Below are 21,404 nucleotides of genomic sequence, written 5' to 3'. Positions count from 1 at the left end.
AAAAACAAAAAAAAAAACCATGCTTAGAGCATCAAACGAAAATGGAAACTAGAAAAGATATCTAGCAATTTCTTCCTCTTAATAACCTCCCCTCTCGTTGGAGTTACCATCTGGTCTGCAGGTACCAATAGTGCGCACAAGGTGAATGTTTGTAGTTTCATTCGGAGATGCTTCCACTATTGATGTCCCATAGTAGACTGTACCATGGATATCTCTAGATGACGATTCCCCCCTGGGCGAGGCAACTTCGATTGTCCTCTGGAGTGTTAATTACATGCCTTCCTGGAAACCTCTGAACTGTCATGTTTCCCTAAGGAGGCTTGAGAATTGTTCAGTCGTAAACATTACCATCTGAATCGTTCTCTCATATATTCCGGAAGACGGATATACAATGTGTAAATTCTAAATTTTGACAAATTTTACTACTGAGCTTCCGAAAAAAAAAGTAAAACGTTTCTCTCTGATTTTTTTTCTCAATCTAATTATTCACCCAGTACAGTACTAATATTAGAGATGTTTTGTTTCATGAACAGAGTCGGATCTTGGATCCTACCAACTACGCGGCAGCAAAAGGCGCCAACTGAAAGGGGTGCTTTTTTTTTATCGCCAAAACATCATTCGCTTACACTTGAAAAATGTCCGGAACCGACCCCGTTCATGAATAGAGAGTTCATACATGAAAACATTTAAGAGCACAAATTTCCGAACATTTAGGATGTAGGCTGTACGTTGCTTACAGCCCCGGTAGTTCATTGCCTACTATTAAATAAATTATACCTGAGGTTTAGGCTGATTGCAGCTAGTGTTGTTAATATTCGACACAACCTATTCCAGAGTATCTTTTGAATTTGAATATTCAAATGTTGAGATTGTAATCTTGGATTTCGTCTGTGGCAAGAAACTCTTGGTTTTAAACAAGTAATAACGTTGAAGAGCTCATATACAGTGAATCCCACTTTTAGCGTTTTCTAAAAACTCATGAAAAACGTTGTTGGCGGGAAAACGTGTTAAACGGGAAATTTTATAAGTGTTAGTAAAAGTTAAGAGATCACGAAAATAAGTCGTACTAAGCGAGAAAACTTTTTATGCGGGAACATATTAAGCGGAATATGCTGTAGTAATTTTAAATGAATCTACATTTCAAATGTAGTTCTAACGTGTTTCAGAATGTTTTTCTTTATTTTTGTGAATTCCACATCAGCCCCTAGACTGAGATCTTTAGCGGACCCCAAGTCAGACTTTTCACGGGCCCTTCTGTAATGAATTTATTGTGTGAAAAAAATTATGGTTATACTCCACGGCCCGTGGAGCCTCAAGAGAACAGGGGCCTCACAAAAATGAGATCTGGTTGAAATTTCCGAGAATTTGCGGGTAGGGCGGGTAGTTTGCATAGTAGGGCCTCAGAAAAATCACTTGGCCCGAGGGCCCACGGTGCTCTTAAGACGGCTCTGGCACCCGAACAAAGTGATATATCTAAGCCCCCACCCGCCCCCTTCTGGCTGGAAATGTTCATCTAGTAATTTGTATGAAAAATGCTCCGAAAAAAAGTTCACAAAATCCTATTATCCCCCCCGAGTCCTGCCTCGAGCAAATGGGGAGGGGGGGGGCTTACAAAAAATGTGCACTTATTTTGCATGATAATAAATCTTTTCAAGTGGCCCCAAGAAAGTCTGCCCCGGAGCCCCGAGAAGGCACGCTACGTCCCTGGGTGGACCCCCATAGGCTCCTTCCTCGCAACAGGGTCGATGCTTGGCCAGCCGGGCAAGATCACATTTTGGCACCCTTTGTAATGTTTTGTGCCCTCTTCGTTCCTTTGCCACCAGACCCGCTTGCCCACCCCACTAGTTTCGGCCCTTCCCACAAGAGTAGGCAGAACTGCAACGACTGCAACTAGATGCTTAGTCAGCCGGGGCAAGGACGCATTTTGGTGCCCACCAATTTTGATCTGACGCCCGGGTCACAAGACACGCTGCCTCCCGAGGGCCGCAACTAGAGGGGAGCAGACACGGGAGGATAATTATAATTTTTTTGTGTAATTTCCCACATTATAAACTTACTAGGAGGGGGGGGGTGTGCATGCAAAGTTTGGCTGGGATGCGTACTAGAAATCCCAGCCTAGGAGCCATGCTGCAGGATATAGGATCCATGGATTTTTATAAATTCATTACAGAGTAATGAAAATAATATCCGGTAAAAAAAATCTGACACAGTGGCCCTGCTTCTGCCTGCTTATGGAGGGTGGAGAGGGGTCTGATGCACCAATATGCGTTAAGAACAGGAGTGACTCGAGAAAATATCTGTACTTTTGCGGAACCTATTTTTGGTGTCCCCTGGCCACGTTTTTTTTTTTTGTCGACAAAGCTTCTCACTTTTTCAACTTGAATTTCGCACTCCTCTTAGAGCAGTGTCCAAGTGCGGATCCAGCCGGGGAGCGATCGCCCCTCCCAAGAGCCGAATAAATATGGGAGAAATTTGTCCGTCTCGTGAAATACGGATGATACACCTACACAGGAAGTCGTTTCTCCAACGCATCGCCTGCCTTCACTCCATTCGAAGCTGAAGATGTCTGCCACGGCTTTATTCGCAGCTAAAGATAACTGTCTCGGTTTCATTAGCAGCTGAAGATACCTGCCTTCGTTCCATTCGCAGCTGAAGATCTCTGCCTAGGCTCTATTCGCCGCTGAAGATCTGAAGATGTCTGCCTTTCTTCAGGAACAGATCCAGGGGTGGGGGCGATAGATAAGAACCGAATAATATTGGAAAATTTTCCTGTCCCGTAAAATACGGGACGATCCAATAAACTTACACAATTGGCTTCTCCCGACACATTGACCTGGATCCGTACTTGGCGGTGCCCCATACAGCCGCGCAGGTCGCACGGCCAAAGAACCATCCATAGTTAAAAACACCGATTATGGGTTATTTTCTGAATTGTTTCCAACTTTGCTTCTCAACATTACAAGAGGGTGCCAAAATGCTTGCTTGACACAGATGACCAAACCTCTAGTTGTGGCCCCATTTCTACGAGGGTCTTAAGGTGGCCTTGATGTACAAATGGGTAGAGGCAGAAAAGAGAAAGGAATCTCTGCCCGTGCGGGATCTATTTTTGGTGCCCCCGATAACGTTTCTCAGCTCAACAATTTTTTTTTTTTAACCTTCCAGCTCGGATTTAGGGACCCTTTCCTAGAGAGGTGCCTTCATGTGGCTGCACAGGTCGCACGGCCTCTGTGGGGGCTGAAAGGCTTCAGCCTAGTTTCTTATAATTTTTGTTTTTTCATAGGGGCCATTCAAGTACTACGTAAGCAGATTTTCAGCCATTTTTGACCCCCCCCCCCCTTGTCAGCAAAATTTCGTGAGCAGCTTAGAATATTTCATATCTTCAAAAATAAAGCGACTTGATAAGGGCCCTTATAACCTTATTCTAGTGGTTATAATCAAAAAGGGGTGGTTGATGACGTAAGCAACCTTCAAATCCCCCTCGTCATCAAAAGTCAGCAAATCCGAAACCCCCTCCCCCCCCCCTCGATGCTGACGTAATACTTGAATGACCCCATACTATAAATTCTTTATCGAGTACTTTTTTTTCTTGCCTTGTAGCATTTGCAGCGAGTTCACAATGGCGCTAACAATTTTAAGGGAATCAAAATTAATTTAATACTCTAGAATACTTTAAGACATTCATTTTTTTTTGCAGGTTTTCTGTGCCGCGCGCAACGTGATTCGCCCAGCGCGACACGCCGTCCACTCACCAATAAGAAAAGCAGCATGACCGTTTTCCTTCAGAGCGCAATACGCCTGACGACAGCGCTTTACGTCTGGCGTGATTGGCCGACTGCTTCTGGAGGAGTCAAATGCGTCGTGGTCTTGCCGATATTCTCTTCTCTTGTGGGTTTTCTTTTCCTTCCCTTCAAACCGGAGCATGCAGACGACAGAGAAGCTGATGCCAAAGCAAGGGCGTAGCCGGGGGGGGGGACTTGGGGGGTCTGGTCTTCCCCCCCCCCCGAAATGTGAGAAAATGACCGAAAAAAGGGAAAAAGATGGCCAAATCCATTGTTCTGTCACTTTGGTCCCCCCCCCCCCGATCGAAATTTCTGGCTACGCCCCTGTGCCAAAGCCATATACTTTAAAGCCGCCCTGATCTGATCGCTAGGAAAACACAAACGCGTAGCGTGATTATGTAACACGTTTCTGTCGGCGCGAAATAGTCTAATTCGGTTCACGCTGCGCAACAAACCTATTCCTAGGAAAACCCGGCTATATAAACATTAGCAGCTAAAAATCCGACATTCCCTGGTGAACTTGGCCAATCACAGAGGAGCGGGAGTGAGTTACTCACGAACCAGTCGTTACTTCGTGTACAATACTTCGGAAACTGTCGCGCCTGTAATATAACCCGGCCCTTGGAAGATTCCGTTTTTCAATAGCCCAATAACACAAATGACAGAGGCCCGTTCACCCCGGATCCAAATAGGGCACTAAAGTGTAAAAACGTCAAAGAAAAATATTCGTAGCTATATATATACGGCCCAGCCCCTGTAAGAGGAGAGCGCGTCATGTACCCAGCGAGAACAAACGAACATGCTCAATGAAAAGCCCGTCAGGGCGCCAGCTCCTTGAAAAAACGGAGCACACTTATAAAAAAGTCTGCACACACGCAAATGGCTATACGCAAATAACGCTAGCAGATGGCGGCACTAAATGAAGGGGGTATGCGTTGCTATTACAGCAACGACTGGAACCCCGTAGCACCACTCTGGTATTGGAAACTGTCGCGACTTCGGAAACTGTTCGAAACTTACAATGCGCAAGCGCGTTCTCGTAATTTTGTAATATTCTGCGCTCTTTTCTCATTTTTTTCTGGGTCTCATCTTTATTTTTTTCCATCAATACTTTCTACATAGTTCTCTTTTTTTCATCAATTTCCTGTTGGTTCATGTATTTGAGGTTAATTGATTTTTCTTTTATAAGTATTTTTCCTACATTGTGTATTATTCTGTTTTTATTTTTCCTGCATTAAATACATTTTCCTGTTATTATTTTTCCTACATTACGTATATTTTTTTTATTTTTCCTACTTTAAAAGTACATTTTCCTGTAATTTTTCCTACATTGTGTATTTTCCTGTAATTACTTTTCCTACATTACATGTACCTTTCTGTTCTTATTTTTCCTGCATATTAAGTACATTTTCTTGTAATTATATTTTCTACAGTAAGTATACTTTCCTGCAAAGAAGGATAAAAAATCTGAAAATACTCTCCTTGAGAAAATTCTACTTACACCTATGCTTTCCTGTAATTAACTATACGTTTAATTTCTGTCAACAACAAATTCTTTCCCTTTTAAATATGAATCAATAGAATTAAAGAAATCTTTGGGATGAAATAAAATAGAATTTACAATGTCTAAGTCTCTTCGCGCATGCCGTTTCCATGATTTATTCAATGTGGGGGGGGGGGGGGGAGAAAGGAACCAAAAAATAAATAAATAAGCTGTCTAAATTCATTAACATTCGATCACTTTCGAAGTGGTTTACTACAATTTCCGCTTGTATCGCTGAACTTTGTGACAAGCTTATGACTTTTGAATTTAGAAAACTAATCTTTTCCACAACCCTTAAGGTTTTTCTTGACTTGGTACACACCGTGGATACAACACATCCTCAGACCAATATTTTGGGATTAGCTCATGATTAGTGGTAAGTTATTAAAAGTTGTTTTAGCCCCACTGTTTGGGATGGTCAGCTCAAGTTGGTTTTTCAATTTTAAGGTGCAAATCTAAGCCAAACTCTCATTTAACCCTTTAAGTGGTTTTTGAAATTTTCCTGATCAGCATTATAATTGCTACATTTGAAATTGCAAAACCTTGCCATTACATGTGTGGCTTTCTATGAAGAGAACCCTTTTTGTATTATTTATATATTGAGCATATATTTCTCTTTTTTTTTTCTCGCTTCTTCTTCTTATCTAACCTAGAACAATAGCTAACTCTGCCCACTGACAGTTGATTGGTTGGAGGGGAATGGAAAACATTTTATTGTAAAAACAGTTTCACTGCATTTTTATAGAAGACAAAATATTTCGGGGTGACAGAAATAAAGCAGATCAGGTTTGACAAGATATCTCAGGATTGCCCCTGAAAGGGTAAAAAAAGTCTCTTTGGGCAGAGCAACACGGTCTATGATATTAAAAATTTAATTCATGATCATGTTTATTTTTAATATTGTAGAATCGTGCCTGCAATGTCTTATTGATGGCCTTATCCGCTCCGCTGTTAGAATAATTGTTTATTCTACAGTTTATATCTGTTTATCTACTGTATATATATGTTTATCTTCAATGTTATAGAATGTATGATCTCATATTGATTTTGATGGTCTGATCCTCTCTGCTATATCAGGAAATTGCTTATTCTATAATGTATAAAAATTCAAAACACCACGTACATCTGCACAGTATTACAGAATACTTTGAAAAATAGCATTTTCAATCTATGGAAATACAAGCAGCAGTTAAAAAAAAAAATTTAAATTTCAAAATATATAAAATCGTGTTTATTTCTAATTGCCTTCGGGACTATGACATAGTGCGTGCAACTTTGTTTATTTATGTTAAACATCATTCAATAACATATGACTTAATAAAAAATTTTGTGTTCAAAAATTTTTTCCCTCTCACTGTGTATAATTATTTGTACATTTCTATTATTCTCACAACCGTTCAAATATTACGTAAGCACCAAAAGGGAAAATAGGGTTTTATATTTGCTTTTAATAGCAAGGAAGGGAAGGATTGGAATGAAGATTATCTAAGCATTTGGATGAGAACATATTGGCATGGCTTTATTCAAATCGGGTTTGAAGAAAATTGAATATATCAGTTTATCGAGGATATATAACTACAGTACCTTGGCTAACAATTTTTTCTTTTCTGCCTTGGCTAACAGATGCGATTAATGAACATTTTCTTTGATACAAATGCAAGCAATGACATAAATCAGCTGCATCATGAGATGAATTTAAGCTAATCATTGTCAGAATGTCACTCGAAGATTGATTTACTCACATCCCCTTTTTTGTAATCTTTTCTCCAGATGTACCAAAACACAAATGGATGGGGGACACCTACACACTCGACTGTGTTAACACTGGCTTAAGCAGAATAAAGCTGGTGTTTGTGTGCATAGTTTAAAATAAAAAGATCTGTATCTTACACTCCTATAAATTCTCATTTATAGCTCTCAAAGCTATTCATTTTAGCGTTTGGTCAGTTTTTATCGTCTTTATAACATTCCTTTGGTATTTTGAAAAACAAACTTGGTATTTTAAATTTTGAGCCATACCTGGAATAAATCAAACAATATTCCATAGAAACTTAAGGGAAATTGTGTTTCAACAAACAAAAGTGATTCTGGAGCGAATTTCTTCATACAGTACTGTATTCTCATTCAGAGCTGCAACTAGATACTTTGTCACCCAGGGCAAGCTGGAATTTTGGCGCCCCTTGCATGTAGAGGAAGCAGTTAAAGAGTGAATTTGGCGCCCCTTGCATGTAGAGGAAGCAGTTAAAGAGTGAATTTGGCGCCCCTTGCATGTAGAGGAAGCAGTTAAAGAGTGAATTTGGCGCCCCTTCTGGTTCAGCAACCAAGGCACCAGACCCGCCTGTCCTCATTTCCAACCAAATCTAATACAGTATCTCATACTACTAAAGACATGATTATCAAAAATTTCCTGTTAATTGATCATTCATCGCACTGATATAGATTTTTATTAGAATCATTTTTCATCCTTTAAATCAAAGCATTGATGTGATTTGGAAAATGATGCATCAGTACTTGGACCAGATTTTGACCACATTTGACATTTTAATGAAATGAAACTCACAGGGCACTTAGATATGCTACACATATTAGTAAACAGCTCAGCAAACCATGCGTTGAAAATTTTTGTTTAGATAAAAGGGGTTTTGAAACCAACTTGATCGATGCTCTTCTGGGCATTCAAAATATACATGCACTATTAAAGAATCAAAAAGATATATTTTTAGTTTTGCTGGCAAGATGTTAGCAAAATATTATAAAGCACAATGGCAATTGATGGTTGTTTTGTTGATTGGTAGAGGTGCTCACCTCAGCAGTGCAATGTCCTGAAATCCCGATCTATTCTACTAGGTTGCTTCAGATCAACAAGAGAAGTAAAGAGGGCCCCGGTGCTTTACACAGGACCTACCTTTAAGGTGGGGGGGGGGGGGGTGCAGGGTAAAATATTTCCTCTCATCACAAGCTTTCAAAAAACATTTTAAATTTACAGAAATTAGTGAAAACAGTACAGATATTTTTATACAATATTTCATTAAAATTATTTGAATTTAAATTTTTAAATTCAATTTTCATTTCTAGGAGGTCACGAGAGGGGGGGGGTATACATTATACAATATATTATTATATCCCCCACCCGCATATCTCTCGAGAATGGGGAGGGCAGCCTCCTTGGTTAATAACGGTACTAATCTAGAAGGTTTCGGTCCAGTTTACTTGATTTTGCTGACAAATGGGGTTGGGGAGGGGTAAAAACCCATAAAATTTTGCTTAAGTAATACTTGAACGGTTTATAGTTACGATTATTATGGAACTATTTTAACTTTTCTCCAGCTCCGAAGGTTTCAATCTGTTGTTTACACTTCTCTTACAGTGTTTACGCCGCTAAATTTACGGTTCGAGAGTAACTCATTCCCGCTCCTCTGTGATTGGTCGAGTTCCAGTAGGGAATGTCGGATTTTTAGCCGCTAGTATATAAACTGATTTGAAAGATCAAACTTCCAGTTCAGTAATTTTTTCAAGACCCAAGGAGACATCCAAAACAAAAGACTTCCACACAAGCAGACGACAGGTAAGATCATAAAAAGTGAATTTTTCCACACTCTACTTTATAGTAATGTGCTGCCATCTAAACTCAATTTTAAAATTGACTCTTTTGGTGATGATGATGAAGTTTAATGTAAAAAAAACTATATTCTTTATTCCGCTCAGTTCCTTATAAACAAAGCTTATAAACTGAACTGGGAATTTGAACTGGAAGTTCGGTTATTTTATTTGAGCATAAGGAGTCGTCCAAAACGAAAAACCTCTTAATGAGCAGACGACAGACGGTTTGTTCGGTTCCCTACAAGCTAAGCTCATAAACAGAACTGGAAGTTTGAACTTCCAGTTCAGTAATTTTTTCAAGACCCAAGGAGACATCCAAAACAAAAGACTTCCACACAAGCAGACGACAGGTAAGATCATAAAAAGTGAATTTTTCCACACTCTACTTTATAGTAATGTGCTGCCATCTAAACTCAATTTTAAAAGTGACTCTTGTGGTGATGATGATGAAGTTTAATGTAAAAAAAACTATATTCTTTATTCCGCTCAGTTCCTTATAAACAAAGCTTATAAACTGAACTGGGAATTTGAACTGGAAGTTCGGTTATTTTATTTGAGCATAAGGAGTCGTCCAAAACGAAAAACCTCTTAATGAGCAGACGACAGACGGTTTGTTCGGTTCCCTACAAGCTAAGCTCATAAACAGAACTGGAAGTTTAAACTTCCAGTTCAGTAATTTTTTCGAGATACAAGGAGACGTCTAAAACAAGTAACCTGGAGAGAAGCAGACGACAGAGATTCTGTAGCTTGCATCGAGCTTATTTACTGGAGGGAGCATCTCATTTCTCCATGGGAGCATCCAGCCACCGCGACGGCAGCGACATCAAATGCAAGGAAATCACGTGACTCGTTCAAAACAAACTTCCCGCCTGGCAATTTACCCACGGAAATGTACAGTTCGGTGTCTAAATATTGGGTTTAAAGATTACGAAAAAGGATAGAGAATTCATCTGAAGGTGATTCAATTATTTATTTCATTAATACTGGAATAATTTCCTTTATTATTTCTTAAATTTTCTTTCATTAATACTGGAATTATTTCCTTTATTAATTATTATTTCTTTCATTACTTCTGGAATAATTGCTTTCATCAATTCTGGATTTGTTTTTCGTTAATGCTGGAATTATTTCTTTCATTGATTCTGAAATTATATCACATTAATTCTGGCATTATCTTTCATTAATTTTATTATTATCTCTTTCATTAATGCTGAAATTATCTCTTACATTAAGTCTAGAATATTTTACTTACTTTTTTAAGCAGGATGGGACTTGCCCAAGTACTCCCGGGAACGACTATCAAACTATGTACTAAGTACAATATTTGCATTCTAATAGTATTAATTTTTAAATATAAAGAAAATGAATGGTAGATTATTATGGTTATTGTCTATAACAACAAAATTTAACAATACTGAAAACTTAACAATTGAAAGAAAATTTAGAATAATGTGCTAATTGCAGTTTGGGGTCATTTAAGTATTACGTTAGCATCGGGGGGGGGGGGGGTTCGAATGATGCTTACGTCATCGACCACCCTCTATAAAATTGTGAAATATTCTTCTTTATAGAATCTTACTCGGTGTGCCAGAAACGAGAAAACCCTTTCCCTAGTTTGTGGGCACCTGACCTAACATTATCCCTATTGATAAACCCGCTACAGAACTATGTTAGTGATCTCTAAATGCTACTCGGATCCTTCAAGTGATCTGTGTCACGGGCCGCATAAGTGCTCTGGAACTGTGCCACATGTCACTCAAGGGATCTCTAAATATGCCGCGAACCATTTCAGTGTTTCTAGAACTGTACCGCGGGTCACTCAAGCGACCTGTAAATGTGTCACAGGTCACTTAAGTGATCTGTGAATGTGCCACGGGATTACTTGAGTGATCTGATCTTGAAAAAAATGGCCATCGCGTCTAGTTTCTTTGTTGTATGGTATTTAATTTTGAATGTCACTCAATATTTACATATTTAGGCTACACATATGAAATACAGGGCTGGATTAACCATTAAGCAAAATAAGCACGTGCTTAGGGCATCAGGAGCAAAGGGGCACCACAAAAAAAAAATAAAAAATCAAACAGTAGATTATTTTTAACTGAACAGTTTTTTCCCCTCAGAATCCAGTAGAAAATCCTAAAATCTTAAGAGCACTTGGTTGTACAGTTGAAGATTTTTTATTGAGAGGTTGACTGAGGCAGCAACTAAAGAAGGGCAGAGGAGGGTCTGTTTCCCGCTGGACCAGCAAAGGCGTCGAGTCTATTCTCTTTCCGTTAAAAATTACAGGGCTGGGGGGTGCCAAAATACACACAAATGTAATAAAATAATGATGTAGGTCACAGTTTCCCAAACTTTTTATTTCATCGCCCCCTTCTTCGAAAAAATTTTTTTCCTCTTCCATCGCCCCCCCCCCCCCGACTCAAGCAAACCCATAAAATCCTATGTTATGCCCATAGCTTCCACCACCTTCCGGGGCGATATTACCCACTTTGGGAAACACTGATGTAGGTACAAACCCCCCACCAAAGCGACAGAATTTTTGTTTCTAGTTGCGGCCCTGAGGTTGACACAAAAGCAGAGAAACTAAATTTAATTTCCAACAAGAATTCACGTTAATTTTTCTGAGGTAGGTTCCTTCCCTAGCTATATAGGGGAAAGTGACCTGTAATGAGATACTTTTTCTAAAATAGCTTTTCTGATTCGCTGATGAACAGCTTCGTAGTTCTAAAATTGATTTTGTACACTAAATATATCTGATTCGAAATATTGATTGGGAATTTTCAGGAAAAAAATATTGCAAGAATACTCAAAAAATGACTTTATTAAAATATCCGAATCAGGTGTTTTTGGAGCAGGTTGCCCAATACGAGACACCAAGGGTTCCTAATACGAGACACCAAGGGTTCCTAATACGAGACACCAAGGGTTCCTAATACGAGACACCAAGGGTTCCTAATACGAGACACCAAGGGTTCTGAGACACCAAGGGTTCTGAGACACCAAGGGTTCCTAATATGAGACACCATCTCATATTCTTCAATCACACCGAGAAAGAAACATTAGCATGGGAAAAAGTTATTTATTGAATTTAACTAATCGTGAAATTGGAAATATAGTATAACAAATTAAATTTTTTTACGAATAACAAACATTGCACAATAACACTGTCTCCGTAATTTCTCCACAATCCTCGTGAGACCATCCAGAGCACAGCATACATGGGTGTCCTCTGAAAATCGGGTTGAACAGAATCTGGATTCAACTCATCGTAATTAAAATCTGAATCATCTGAGTCCTATACAGGTGGTTCCCTCTACTACTAAACCAGACATGTACCTCATTTATATTCCTCTGCGGAACTTCTAACGAATCGGTACATGTTGGAATGTGTGTGTGTGTAGTGAACCCCTTACGTGAAGTTTGTTTCTGTATAATGCTTGTTATTTGTAGAGTTGCCATCTGCAATAATTTTTTTTAACTATCCGAATCATGTCTGCAATTCGGAATTTGGCCCAAACTCTTGTCCAATTAATACATCGAGCGTTCGCCAGGGAACTCTGGCCACTTCGAGAAATGATTGGCCAAAGTCCGAATCATTTCTGCAATTCGGACTATGGTCAAAACTCTTGCCCAATTCGCGAAGTGGATGGCCCCGTTGTAAATTGGCCGTACTTCAGGCTTTGGCAGTAACATCTACACATTTGAAATACAAAGTATCGAAAAACGTATTTTGAAGATAATGATGTACTCCAATCATCAATGATCACTCCTCAAGGAGTTTAAATTCATAATGTGTGTGTGTGATAAGGTAATAAATAAGTTATAATTTTCTGTATTATCAGAGTCATGAGCACCGCTAATGTCTGTCGTAGATGAGCACCCATAAAGCTGCTCTCAAATATGCTTCCGCACAAATCAACATTATACCAGTTTTTGGATCTTTTAAGTGGTCAAACATGAATATTTTGCAATGACTGAAACGAACATATAGGTAGGCCTATGGGATGCTCTTGGGCATTTCAGTGAGCACCTATGTGCGCACAAGCAACAGGTCGAAGGTTTTCGATCTACATAGTAAATTGAGTTATATGTCCCATACATTTCCAATTAGGCTATATAGCTACAACATTTATATTACCGAAGAAATTCATTAATTAGTAAAATGTATTTAATTTATGGATAGAGAGGAATATAGAAAAGAAAATGTCCATATCATATCAAACAATATATTTTGCGTTTGACTGTTACTGTGATTGTTTAAACTGAATGCATTCTTGTAAAGAAATATTCGAAAGCGCAACAGTCAATTTTTCTTCAGTTTGGGATTGTCGTTCGTCCGGTGAGGGAGAATTCTCATGACCTCCTTCGTTTCATCAATTAGGTAATCCCGCTAAATGTAGGTATTGATAATTCTTTTATTCTCAAAATTTAACTATTTCACTGTCTTCAAATATGTGATGTGTGTGAAACTTAATACATTTTTTTTTTTCAGTTGGTAGATGAATGGCAGGTCCGGGAACCTGCTGAAGAGGTTCGACCGACAAGTCGTGTTTAAGGATCCCCGTTTGGGTAAGTAAGAAGACACAGTCGTTTTACTTATCAATTAATGTTTTATTTTATATTATAATTAAAATTCTCATGTTTTGCGTCTTATGGATAAGAGTGGTTTTTTATATATGGGGAAAGACTTTTGGTAGGATTATGAGTGCTTCCCAAAGAGGGAAATGTGGAATGGTCCAGGAGAGGGGGGTTCTGTAAAAGTTGTTAAAGTTGTTTAAAAAAACTATTATATTAGTAGGGATAATTTGTAGTTGAAGCACATGCTTTTGGTACGAATCTAGTGCATTGGTAACCATCAAGTGACTAGGAAAGCGGTCTTCAAAGTTTTTCAAATACCAAGCGGTGGTTTGTGCCTATTGTTATCAGAAGAGCACCCATACGCAACTTGGACATGTCCTCAGATATAAAATAAGCAAAATGTTAATTATGCAAGTTGAATAAGATGCTCAATTGGTGATGGTCGAAATGGGATGCTCAATCGATAGTTTGCAGCACGAAATCAGAATCGAGCACCCTTAGGTGCTTTAGTGAGCACCGTAGTTACAGCTAAATTCTCGGTAGAAGACGGATGTAGGGATTCCTCGTAAAACTTGACAAACATGTCTTAAATTAATCGAAATATGTTCTAACGCCAAGTAAGTCAAACCTTCAGCGCTGAAGCTGCTAAAGTTTTTTTCTTTGACCATAAGCATAATGTGCCTAAATAAATAAATGTCTGAAAGCTTGTTTTCCCAGAAAATCTCTTTAGCTCGTGGCTTGATTCGGAACCCTGGCGTTCCTGTATGTTTCCAAACGTCACGGAACCCTTAATTAAAACTTTTTTTTTATCCGGATTCCCATGCTGATCTCGTAAGGACTTTGGGGAAACACAGATAATCATTCAAAATATCATTTTACCTGGGGTACATTCACCGAGGGGGTTAGCTCACCAACCCCTCGGTGTGTATTAAAAAACAGGAAATGTCGGACACTGCTGTTCAGAATCGGCAATAAATTGTAGGTCCCGATCGTGTACAGAAAATTGCCGTGGGGAGAAAAAATAAAGATGATCAAAATGACTCATGCTGTTGTCTGAACTTCCTAGGAGGAAGCCCCGTATATTAGAGAATTTTCAAAATAACTTGCTTTGGTTCTGTAGGACAGACTTGTTATCATAAAGGGTTCCGTGGAACAGCTTCTTAATAATCGGGGGCTATGCAAGAGCGTTGGAAATCTTTGCTCTGAGCAATATTGTTTCGAATGAACAGCAGATTCCCTCAATAATGGTTTGGCAAATACAAATACAATGCCGCAACAGGCAAAATGCCCAACAAGGTGACTGAGAAAAAGATGCCCATAAAAATATGGATGTCATATATTTCAAAAATATAGCAACCCAATTAAAAATGCAATTAACAAAAATTGTAAACAATATATACACATGATAAAATATTACACAATGCCCATAAAGAATACTTATGGTTGTCTTATTCTAAGTATGGATAGCTTCTCGATTCACCCCAACATGTTTATCGTATTTCATTTTTAAATGTGTCAATTGTGTTAGAATTTACTACCTCCGGGGGTAAGCTATTCCATTTATTAACAACCCTATTAGAGAAAAATTCCCTGCGACACCATAGCCTTGCCCCTCACCAATCGATACTGGTGTCCCCTTGTAAAAACAGTCGATTGGCGGTGTACTAAAAGTTCATGGTCCATCCTATCCATCCCATTGAAAATTTTGAACACTTCGATCATATCTCCTCGACACCTGCGTTCATCCAATGTATACATATTCAAAAAATGAAGTCTCTCTTCATAACTCAAGCCCTGTGTGCCAATAAGGACACGCGTAGCTCTTCTCTGCACCCCTTCAACCAAGTCTATGTCCCTCTGTAGGTATGGTCTCCAAAACCTTACAGCATACTCCAGTCCAGGACGAACTAAGCCTCGAAAAAGCGGAAGAATGACTTTAGGAGAACGCGAAGAGATCTTTATGAAAATGAGACCAAGCATTCTATTCGCTTTTTTGACCACCGCTGAACAATGTTCAGAAAACCTAAGTCGCTCGTCAATGAGAATTCCCAAATCGGAGATCCTGGTTGCATCCGGGATAGTGACACCATTCAACTCGTAAGAGAACCGTGGGTGGTTCGAACCAAAATGAGCGACCATGCACTTATCAACGCTAAACGTCATGCTCTATTCATTTGCCCATGCCGCAATCCTGTTTAAGTTGGTCTGGAGCAACTCGCTATCGCTTTCATTCCCGATTACCCCCATTAGCTTCACATCATCTGCAAATTTGCTAGTAATCCCATCGATACCCTTATCGAGTTTATCGATAAAAAGTGAAAAAAGTATGGTGCCAAGGACACTTCCCTGAGGAACTCCACTTGTGACGTCTGTCCAACCAGACTTCACATACATTTGCTCCGAGAGCATTTATTAGGATTTCTGATTCTGAAAAGAAAGGGGTGTATTTTATTTCTCAGATGGCTGCTATCAATTCAATCTACAGTAGAACCTCACTATAACGGACTTCGCTAATAACGGTCAGCTAAAACAGTTGCAAAAATTTGTAAAATTTTTATGTGACGAGTATTTAAAAAAGTATTAACTCGCTTAAAAGGAATTTCCAAGTGAGCGATTAAACATCGATCACTGTTTTGCTTTGAGTAAACCTCATGCTCTGCGTGACTCATACCACTCTCGCCAGCCAGAAAAATTAAGATTAATGAAGTGTATACGTACACACACATCTTTTTAAATTCAACCTATGTTGAAGGCTGTTATTCATTTGATGTACAATAAACCATTTTTTACAGCTAACTGCTGTACTTTCAATGATGTAGCATTACACCCCCCCCCCTTATAAGAATTACTTGTTATGAACTGGATTTTCATTACAACGAATGACTTTTAGCCCCTATTAGTCCGTTATAACGAGGTTTTACGGTAAATTAATGATCAGTCAAATATTTTATTGGTTAAACCTGTGAGAAAATCAAAAAGTTTAGAGAGATGTTTTTATACTTTATTTGAATATAGGATACATTATAGAGTGGAACGATGAAATAAGGATTCGTGAATCAAATATCTTTGCGGAAATTCAAATGATCATAATTTTTCCTACCACAACTAATGTAATTGATAAATTTAGAAAGCCAAGGTGTGTTGCCGTATTCCCTAGCATTAGTCGGCATGCCATAATACTCGAGGGACACGTGGTTTCTAAATATTCGGGTCTGGTCTGTTCCCGGCATGCTGGGAAAAACGAGGTCCGCAGTAAGCATTCTGTGAATTTTTAGAGTAAAATTGTTTAAGAATTTTTCCAGAATATCTGTGAATCGAATTTCCCGAAGTGAAGGAAAATACGGGTATTCCTTGAATTCTGGCTAATACGGAGAGATACGGTACATGTACATAAAAACAAATATATTAATCTTTATTATTTTTTGGCTCTGAAAATATTGGGGATGGGTAACTGGGGAGCCTATATATCACATTGAATCAGATAAATGTATTTAATGGATGATAATTTGATATATATCATATTACAATAGATGCTATCTTGAAGAAGATAATCGTCTCGAAGTACATCCTTGCTGAAGGAGGACATCGAAGAAGAGACTCTCATCTTGCTGAGGGAGGACATCGAAGAAGGGACTGTCATCTTGCTGAGGGAGGACATCGAAGAAGTGACTCTCATCTTGCTGAGGGAGGACATCAAAGAAGGGACTCTCATCTTGCTGAGGGAGGACATCGAAGAAGGGACTCCCATCTTGCTGAGGGAGGACATCGAAGAAGAGACTCCATCTTGCTGGGATCTTTTAAGAAAGGTGGTGAGCTCAATCCGTGTAGCTATTATCGCTATCTGTAATTTAGTGTAAGATACTCAAAATATTTGATACGCGTAAACCAGTGTTTCCTAAAGTGAGCAATATCACCCTTTGGGAAGGTTCTACATAGGTCTTGGCCTTGTATACAGCCTCTCACGCAGATTTCTGGAATCGTAATTTCATTGGTAAACAAGTAGGCGAGCGTCGCTGAAACCTTTGCCTTTGAAATACGTTGACAGCATCAGCGTGGATGCCAAAGTGCAGAAAACGTGACTGACAAAACCGAACTATCCAGTTAACAGCAAACTATTTTCAAGATATGAGTGCTATTGTGCTATACGTATTTTTATTACACCAAAATAACTTTAAAGAAACATTAATACGAAACATAAAAAAAATTATGTCACATACTTAACTGATTATATCTCGATGCTAAGCATAGAAATTCATGAAAAAAGTTCTTACTATAGGAAAATCAATTACAAGTAGAACAATTTAAGATATAATAATATTAATATATTCCAGTTTGAAATTAATGAATTAAGATCTAAAAAAATATAAAAAGATTGAATGGAAAAATATTAATTTTCTAATACAATTATACTTGATTTTTATAAAGCTAGCGGTTAATAGCTAAGACGGCAGCAGTGGAAGTAGATCCCAGGGCCTAAAGCACGCCGTCCACCCTGTTAGTAAATGAGTAAGCGAGCATTGCAGAAAACTTTACCAAAGGGTATAGTGAGGTTCTATATAGGTCTTGGCCTTTTTGTATACAGGCTGTTGCGCAGATTTCTCGAAGCGTTATTTCATTGGCAAACAAGTAGGTGAGCGTTGCTGAAACCTTTGCCTTTGAAATACGTCACTAGAATCTGTGTGGACCCCTAAAGCGCAGAAAATGTGAGGCATGACTCTAAACGAACTATATAATTAATATTAATTAATTCTCACGAAACAAATAATAATTAAAAAAGCTATACTTACTTACTATAACTACATTTTAAAAAATCTATAAAATACTAATACACAAACTATTCCCAAATTTATAAATCGAGATTCATCCTCATAATTCTAATTCCAGACTTTATTATATAATCTACATATTTTAATACACGTTAACCAAAATTTAAACACGCTATTTTCAATTAAACGTTTCAGGAAACAATGACAGAAAAGCTTGTAATCCGAATCTAAAAATCTTCTAATTCACATTCAGCACAAAAGCATTAGATATAAAAAAATCCATTCTGAATAGAAACCCCTAGAATAAGCAGTAACCTTTTCGTGCAAATAATGCATCCAAAGTTTAAATGCGCGAAAGGTATTTGATACGACAAAATCGTTTGTGGCGCTCGATGCTTACCTAAAAAAATCACTACAAAATCTTGCTGTCGAGTAATAATCAATTAAACATAGAACAATTTAATTTCAGGTACAGCAGTTAATAGCATTGGACCGTAAAAACTAAGATAATTAGATAAATCTAAATTTAGGACTGCAATGGTTGAGTTTAAGACCCATATGAAGCACGGTGTCTATATTCCGTTGGTAAAGCGAGTAAGTGAGCGTTGCAGAAAGCTTTACCAAGACGGTATGAAGAGGCTGTGTTTTTGCGTGTCAACTACATACATTCCTCTCACACGTAGATAACTTGCGGAGCCATTACACTGGCAAACAAGTAGGTGAGCGTGCTGAAAAATTTGCCTTTGAAATGCATCGACAACATCTACGTGGATGCTAAAGTGCAGAAAATGACATGAATGACTAAAACTTACTATATAAAAGCATTATTAATTATAATTTTCGGAATAAAAGTAATATTGAACTATACATAATTAAGTTACACTATAACATTTAAAAAAAATCTCTATAAAAATACATCACGAACTATTTCCAGCTTCATAAATTGAGCTTAGTTTTTTAAAAACTGAAAAACTATGCTATAAAATGGGAGAAAAAATTAAATCTACATTTTTGTATAAAATAAAACCGTTCGATTATTGTAGGAAATTTATATTTTATTCGTCCTCATGAGTATGAATTAAAATTACTGCTTATATGACCTACACACTTCATAGACGTAAATTAAAATACAATAAAGTTATTTTTAATTTTAAGAATACACAAAAACCTTTAATTAAAGAAAAGTAATTAAAAACATACAAATGACCCAAAGAGTATAGCCCCAAAACGTATATCTTGATTCAGAAAAATAGTCCTTTTTTTTCAAAAATAAATAGTAATTTTTCAAGTCCAAAAATTATAGGGTGTTCATATGGAATCCAATCTAACCTGGAATTTAAGGGTATAAATCATAGTTTCCCAAACAAACTTTCTGTTCCATCGTCCCTTTCTTCAAAAAAATGTTCCTCCCCATCGCCCCCAAAACTCAAGCCAAACCATAGGATCCTATATTAAACCCAAAGCTCTTTCCACCCCTGAACCTTTCCATCGCCCCTCAAGCGGTCATCGATATTGTCCACACTTTGGGAAGCACTCATATAAATTAACTAAAAAAATTTTTTTTCGAAAAAATTAATCATATAGTAACAATTAAATTTCTAAAAATTTATATATAATATTCATTACTATTAATGTAGTGTAGGTGCCATTTGGTTAATATTTCCATGTAAGGCACAGTGTCTACCCTGTTGGTGAACGGGTAGGCGAGCGTTGCAGAAAACTTTATCAACAGGGTATGGAGAGGTTGTACATATATGGCTCTTATCGTGTGTACACGCGATAAAAGTAATAATTTTCCTCGCAAAAACATTAATATAAAGTAACTATTCCAAATTACGATTTAAACAGTTTCAATACTATCATGTATACAGTATAATGTTTCAACGCACACACACAAGTAAACTGAATTTTCAAATCAAACTTTTAGGATAAAAATCTCTCGTTTGTATAAAGTTTACCAACTTTAAAAATACTAAAATACCTAAGACCTAATAAATACTATATAATACTAGAGACTCTAATAATAATAAATAATACTAAAGACTAATAATAATAAATAATACTAAAGACTAATAATAATAAATAATACTAAAGACTAATAATAATAAATAATACTAAAGACTAATAATAATAAATAATACTAAAGACTAATAATAATAAATAATACTAAAGACTAATAATAATAAATAATACTAAAGACTAATAATAATAAATAATACTAAAGACTAATAATAATAAATAATACTAAAGACTAATAATAATAAATAATACTAAAGACTAATAATAATAAATAATACTAAAGACTAATAATAATAAATAATACTAAAGACGCTGAAGTCTCAAATTCTTCAAGCTTAGTCACTCATTAAAATCATTCAAGATGATAAAAACTTCGATATTTAACTCTTAGGCCGGAACTACACTATAAAAGTTTCATAAAAGTTCATTTATAAAACTCGAAAAATACAACCAATTGATCGATTGCATTTGCTAGAATGTTACCGATGCTCTTATTGGTTGCATTTTTCAACTTTTATACAAGAACTTTTAACTAACTTTTATAGTGTAATACCAGCTTAAGTAAAACTTCCTAATAATTTCATTTTCTCTATTCCGCGTCTGCTAAGTTTCAAAATACTTTTTCTGCGTGATACTGCCGATTCTATTTTTCATCCTTGCAGATCCAAAAGCCTTGTAGCTGTTTCAGGAAGCACGCCACACCAGTTAAGAAAACATCATTAGGAGCCTGGACAGGATTCCTGAGACTTTCCATGAAGAAACGTTCGACTATTTGTAACCATTGATTTGAATAAACGCTCAAAATTTTAAAGTTTGCTCATTCTTAGTACTGATATAATCATCATAGAAACACATATTTTTATGAATAAGTAACGTTTGTTTTGTTTCCTGAACCTTTATTTGCCGGATCTCTGGCATTATCCTCAATTTATGAACGTGAGTGTATTACTTTTATGTCGATTAATTGAAAAATAAAATTGTGTGTGCGCGAACACAGTATTTTGAAAACACTAACTGCTGAATCGGAGCAGCCGGCCCCAAAATATTTCTTCGGGAGAGCCACAAAAATAAATTGGGGGGAAAAAAAAATCTTGTGTAATTCAAATAATTTTAGGC

General features: G+C 37.3%; 1 protein-coding gene across 2 annotated transcripts; it reads left to right on the top strand.

The window, feature by feature from the left end:
* The first annotated feature begins 9,792 nt into the window (after positions 1-9,792).
* Positions 9,793-21,099, top strand: LOC149083889 (uncharacterized). 2 transcript variants are annotated; one of them, XM_089234263.1, is made up of 4 exons: positions 9,793-9,878; positions 13,418-13,494; positions 17,034-17,309; positions 20,951-21,099. In XM_089234263.1, the coding sequence occupies exons 2-4, from the start codon at positions 13,425-13,427 to the stop codon at positions 20,965-20,967; spliced, it is 363 nt and encodes a 120-aa protein (XP_089090389.1). In that variant the 5' UTR covers positions 9,793-9,878; positions 13,418-13,424; the 3' UTR covers positions 20,968-21,099. The 2 variants fall into 2 exon arrangements, with proteins under 2 accessions (XP_089090389.1, XP_089090386.1); XM_089234260.1 differs by lacking the exon at positions 20,951-21,099 and having other exon boundaries at positions 17,034-18,751.
* Positions 21,100-21,404: the final 305 nt, after the last annotated feature.

Source organism: Pholcus phalangioides, unplaced genomic scaffold (genome assembly GCF_987345545.1).
Source record: "Pholcus phalangioides strain wild (caught in Gottingen) unplaced genomic scaffold, Ppha-v1.0 ptg000008l_1, whole genome shotgun sequence".
Classification (NCBI taxonomy): Eukaryota; Metazoa; Arthropoda; class Arachnida; order Araneae; family Pholcidae; genus Pholcus; species Pholcus phalangioides.
Note: the sequence above shows the minus strand (reverse complement) of the source record. Positions and strands in the feature narration are given on the sequence as shown.

Bases quoted from the DNA above. Each gene is read 5' to 3' on its own strand.
- LOC149083889 (XM_089234260.1), top strand. From the start codon at position 13,425: ATGAATGGCAGGTCCGGGAACCTGCTGAAGAGGTTCGACCGACAAGTC. The intron at 13,495-17,033 runs GTAAGTAAGAAG...ATATTACAATAG, and splicing joins GTTTAAGGATCCCCGTTTGG to ATGCTATCTTGAAGAAGATA.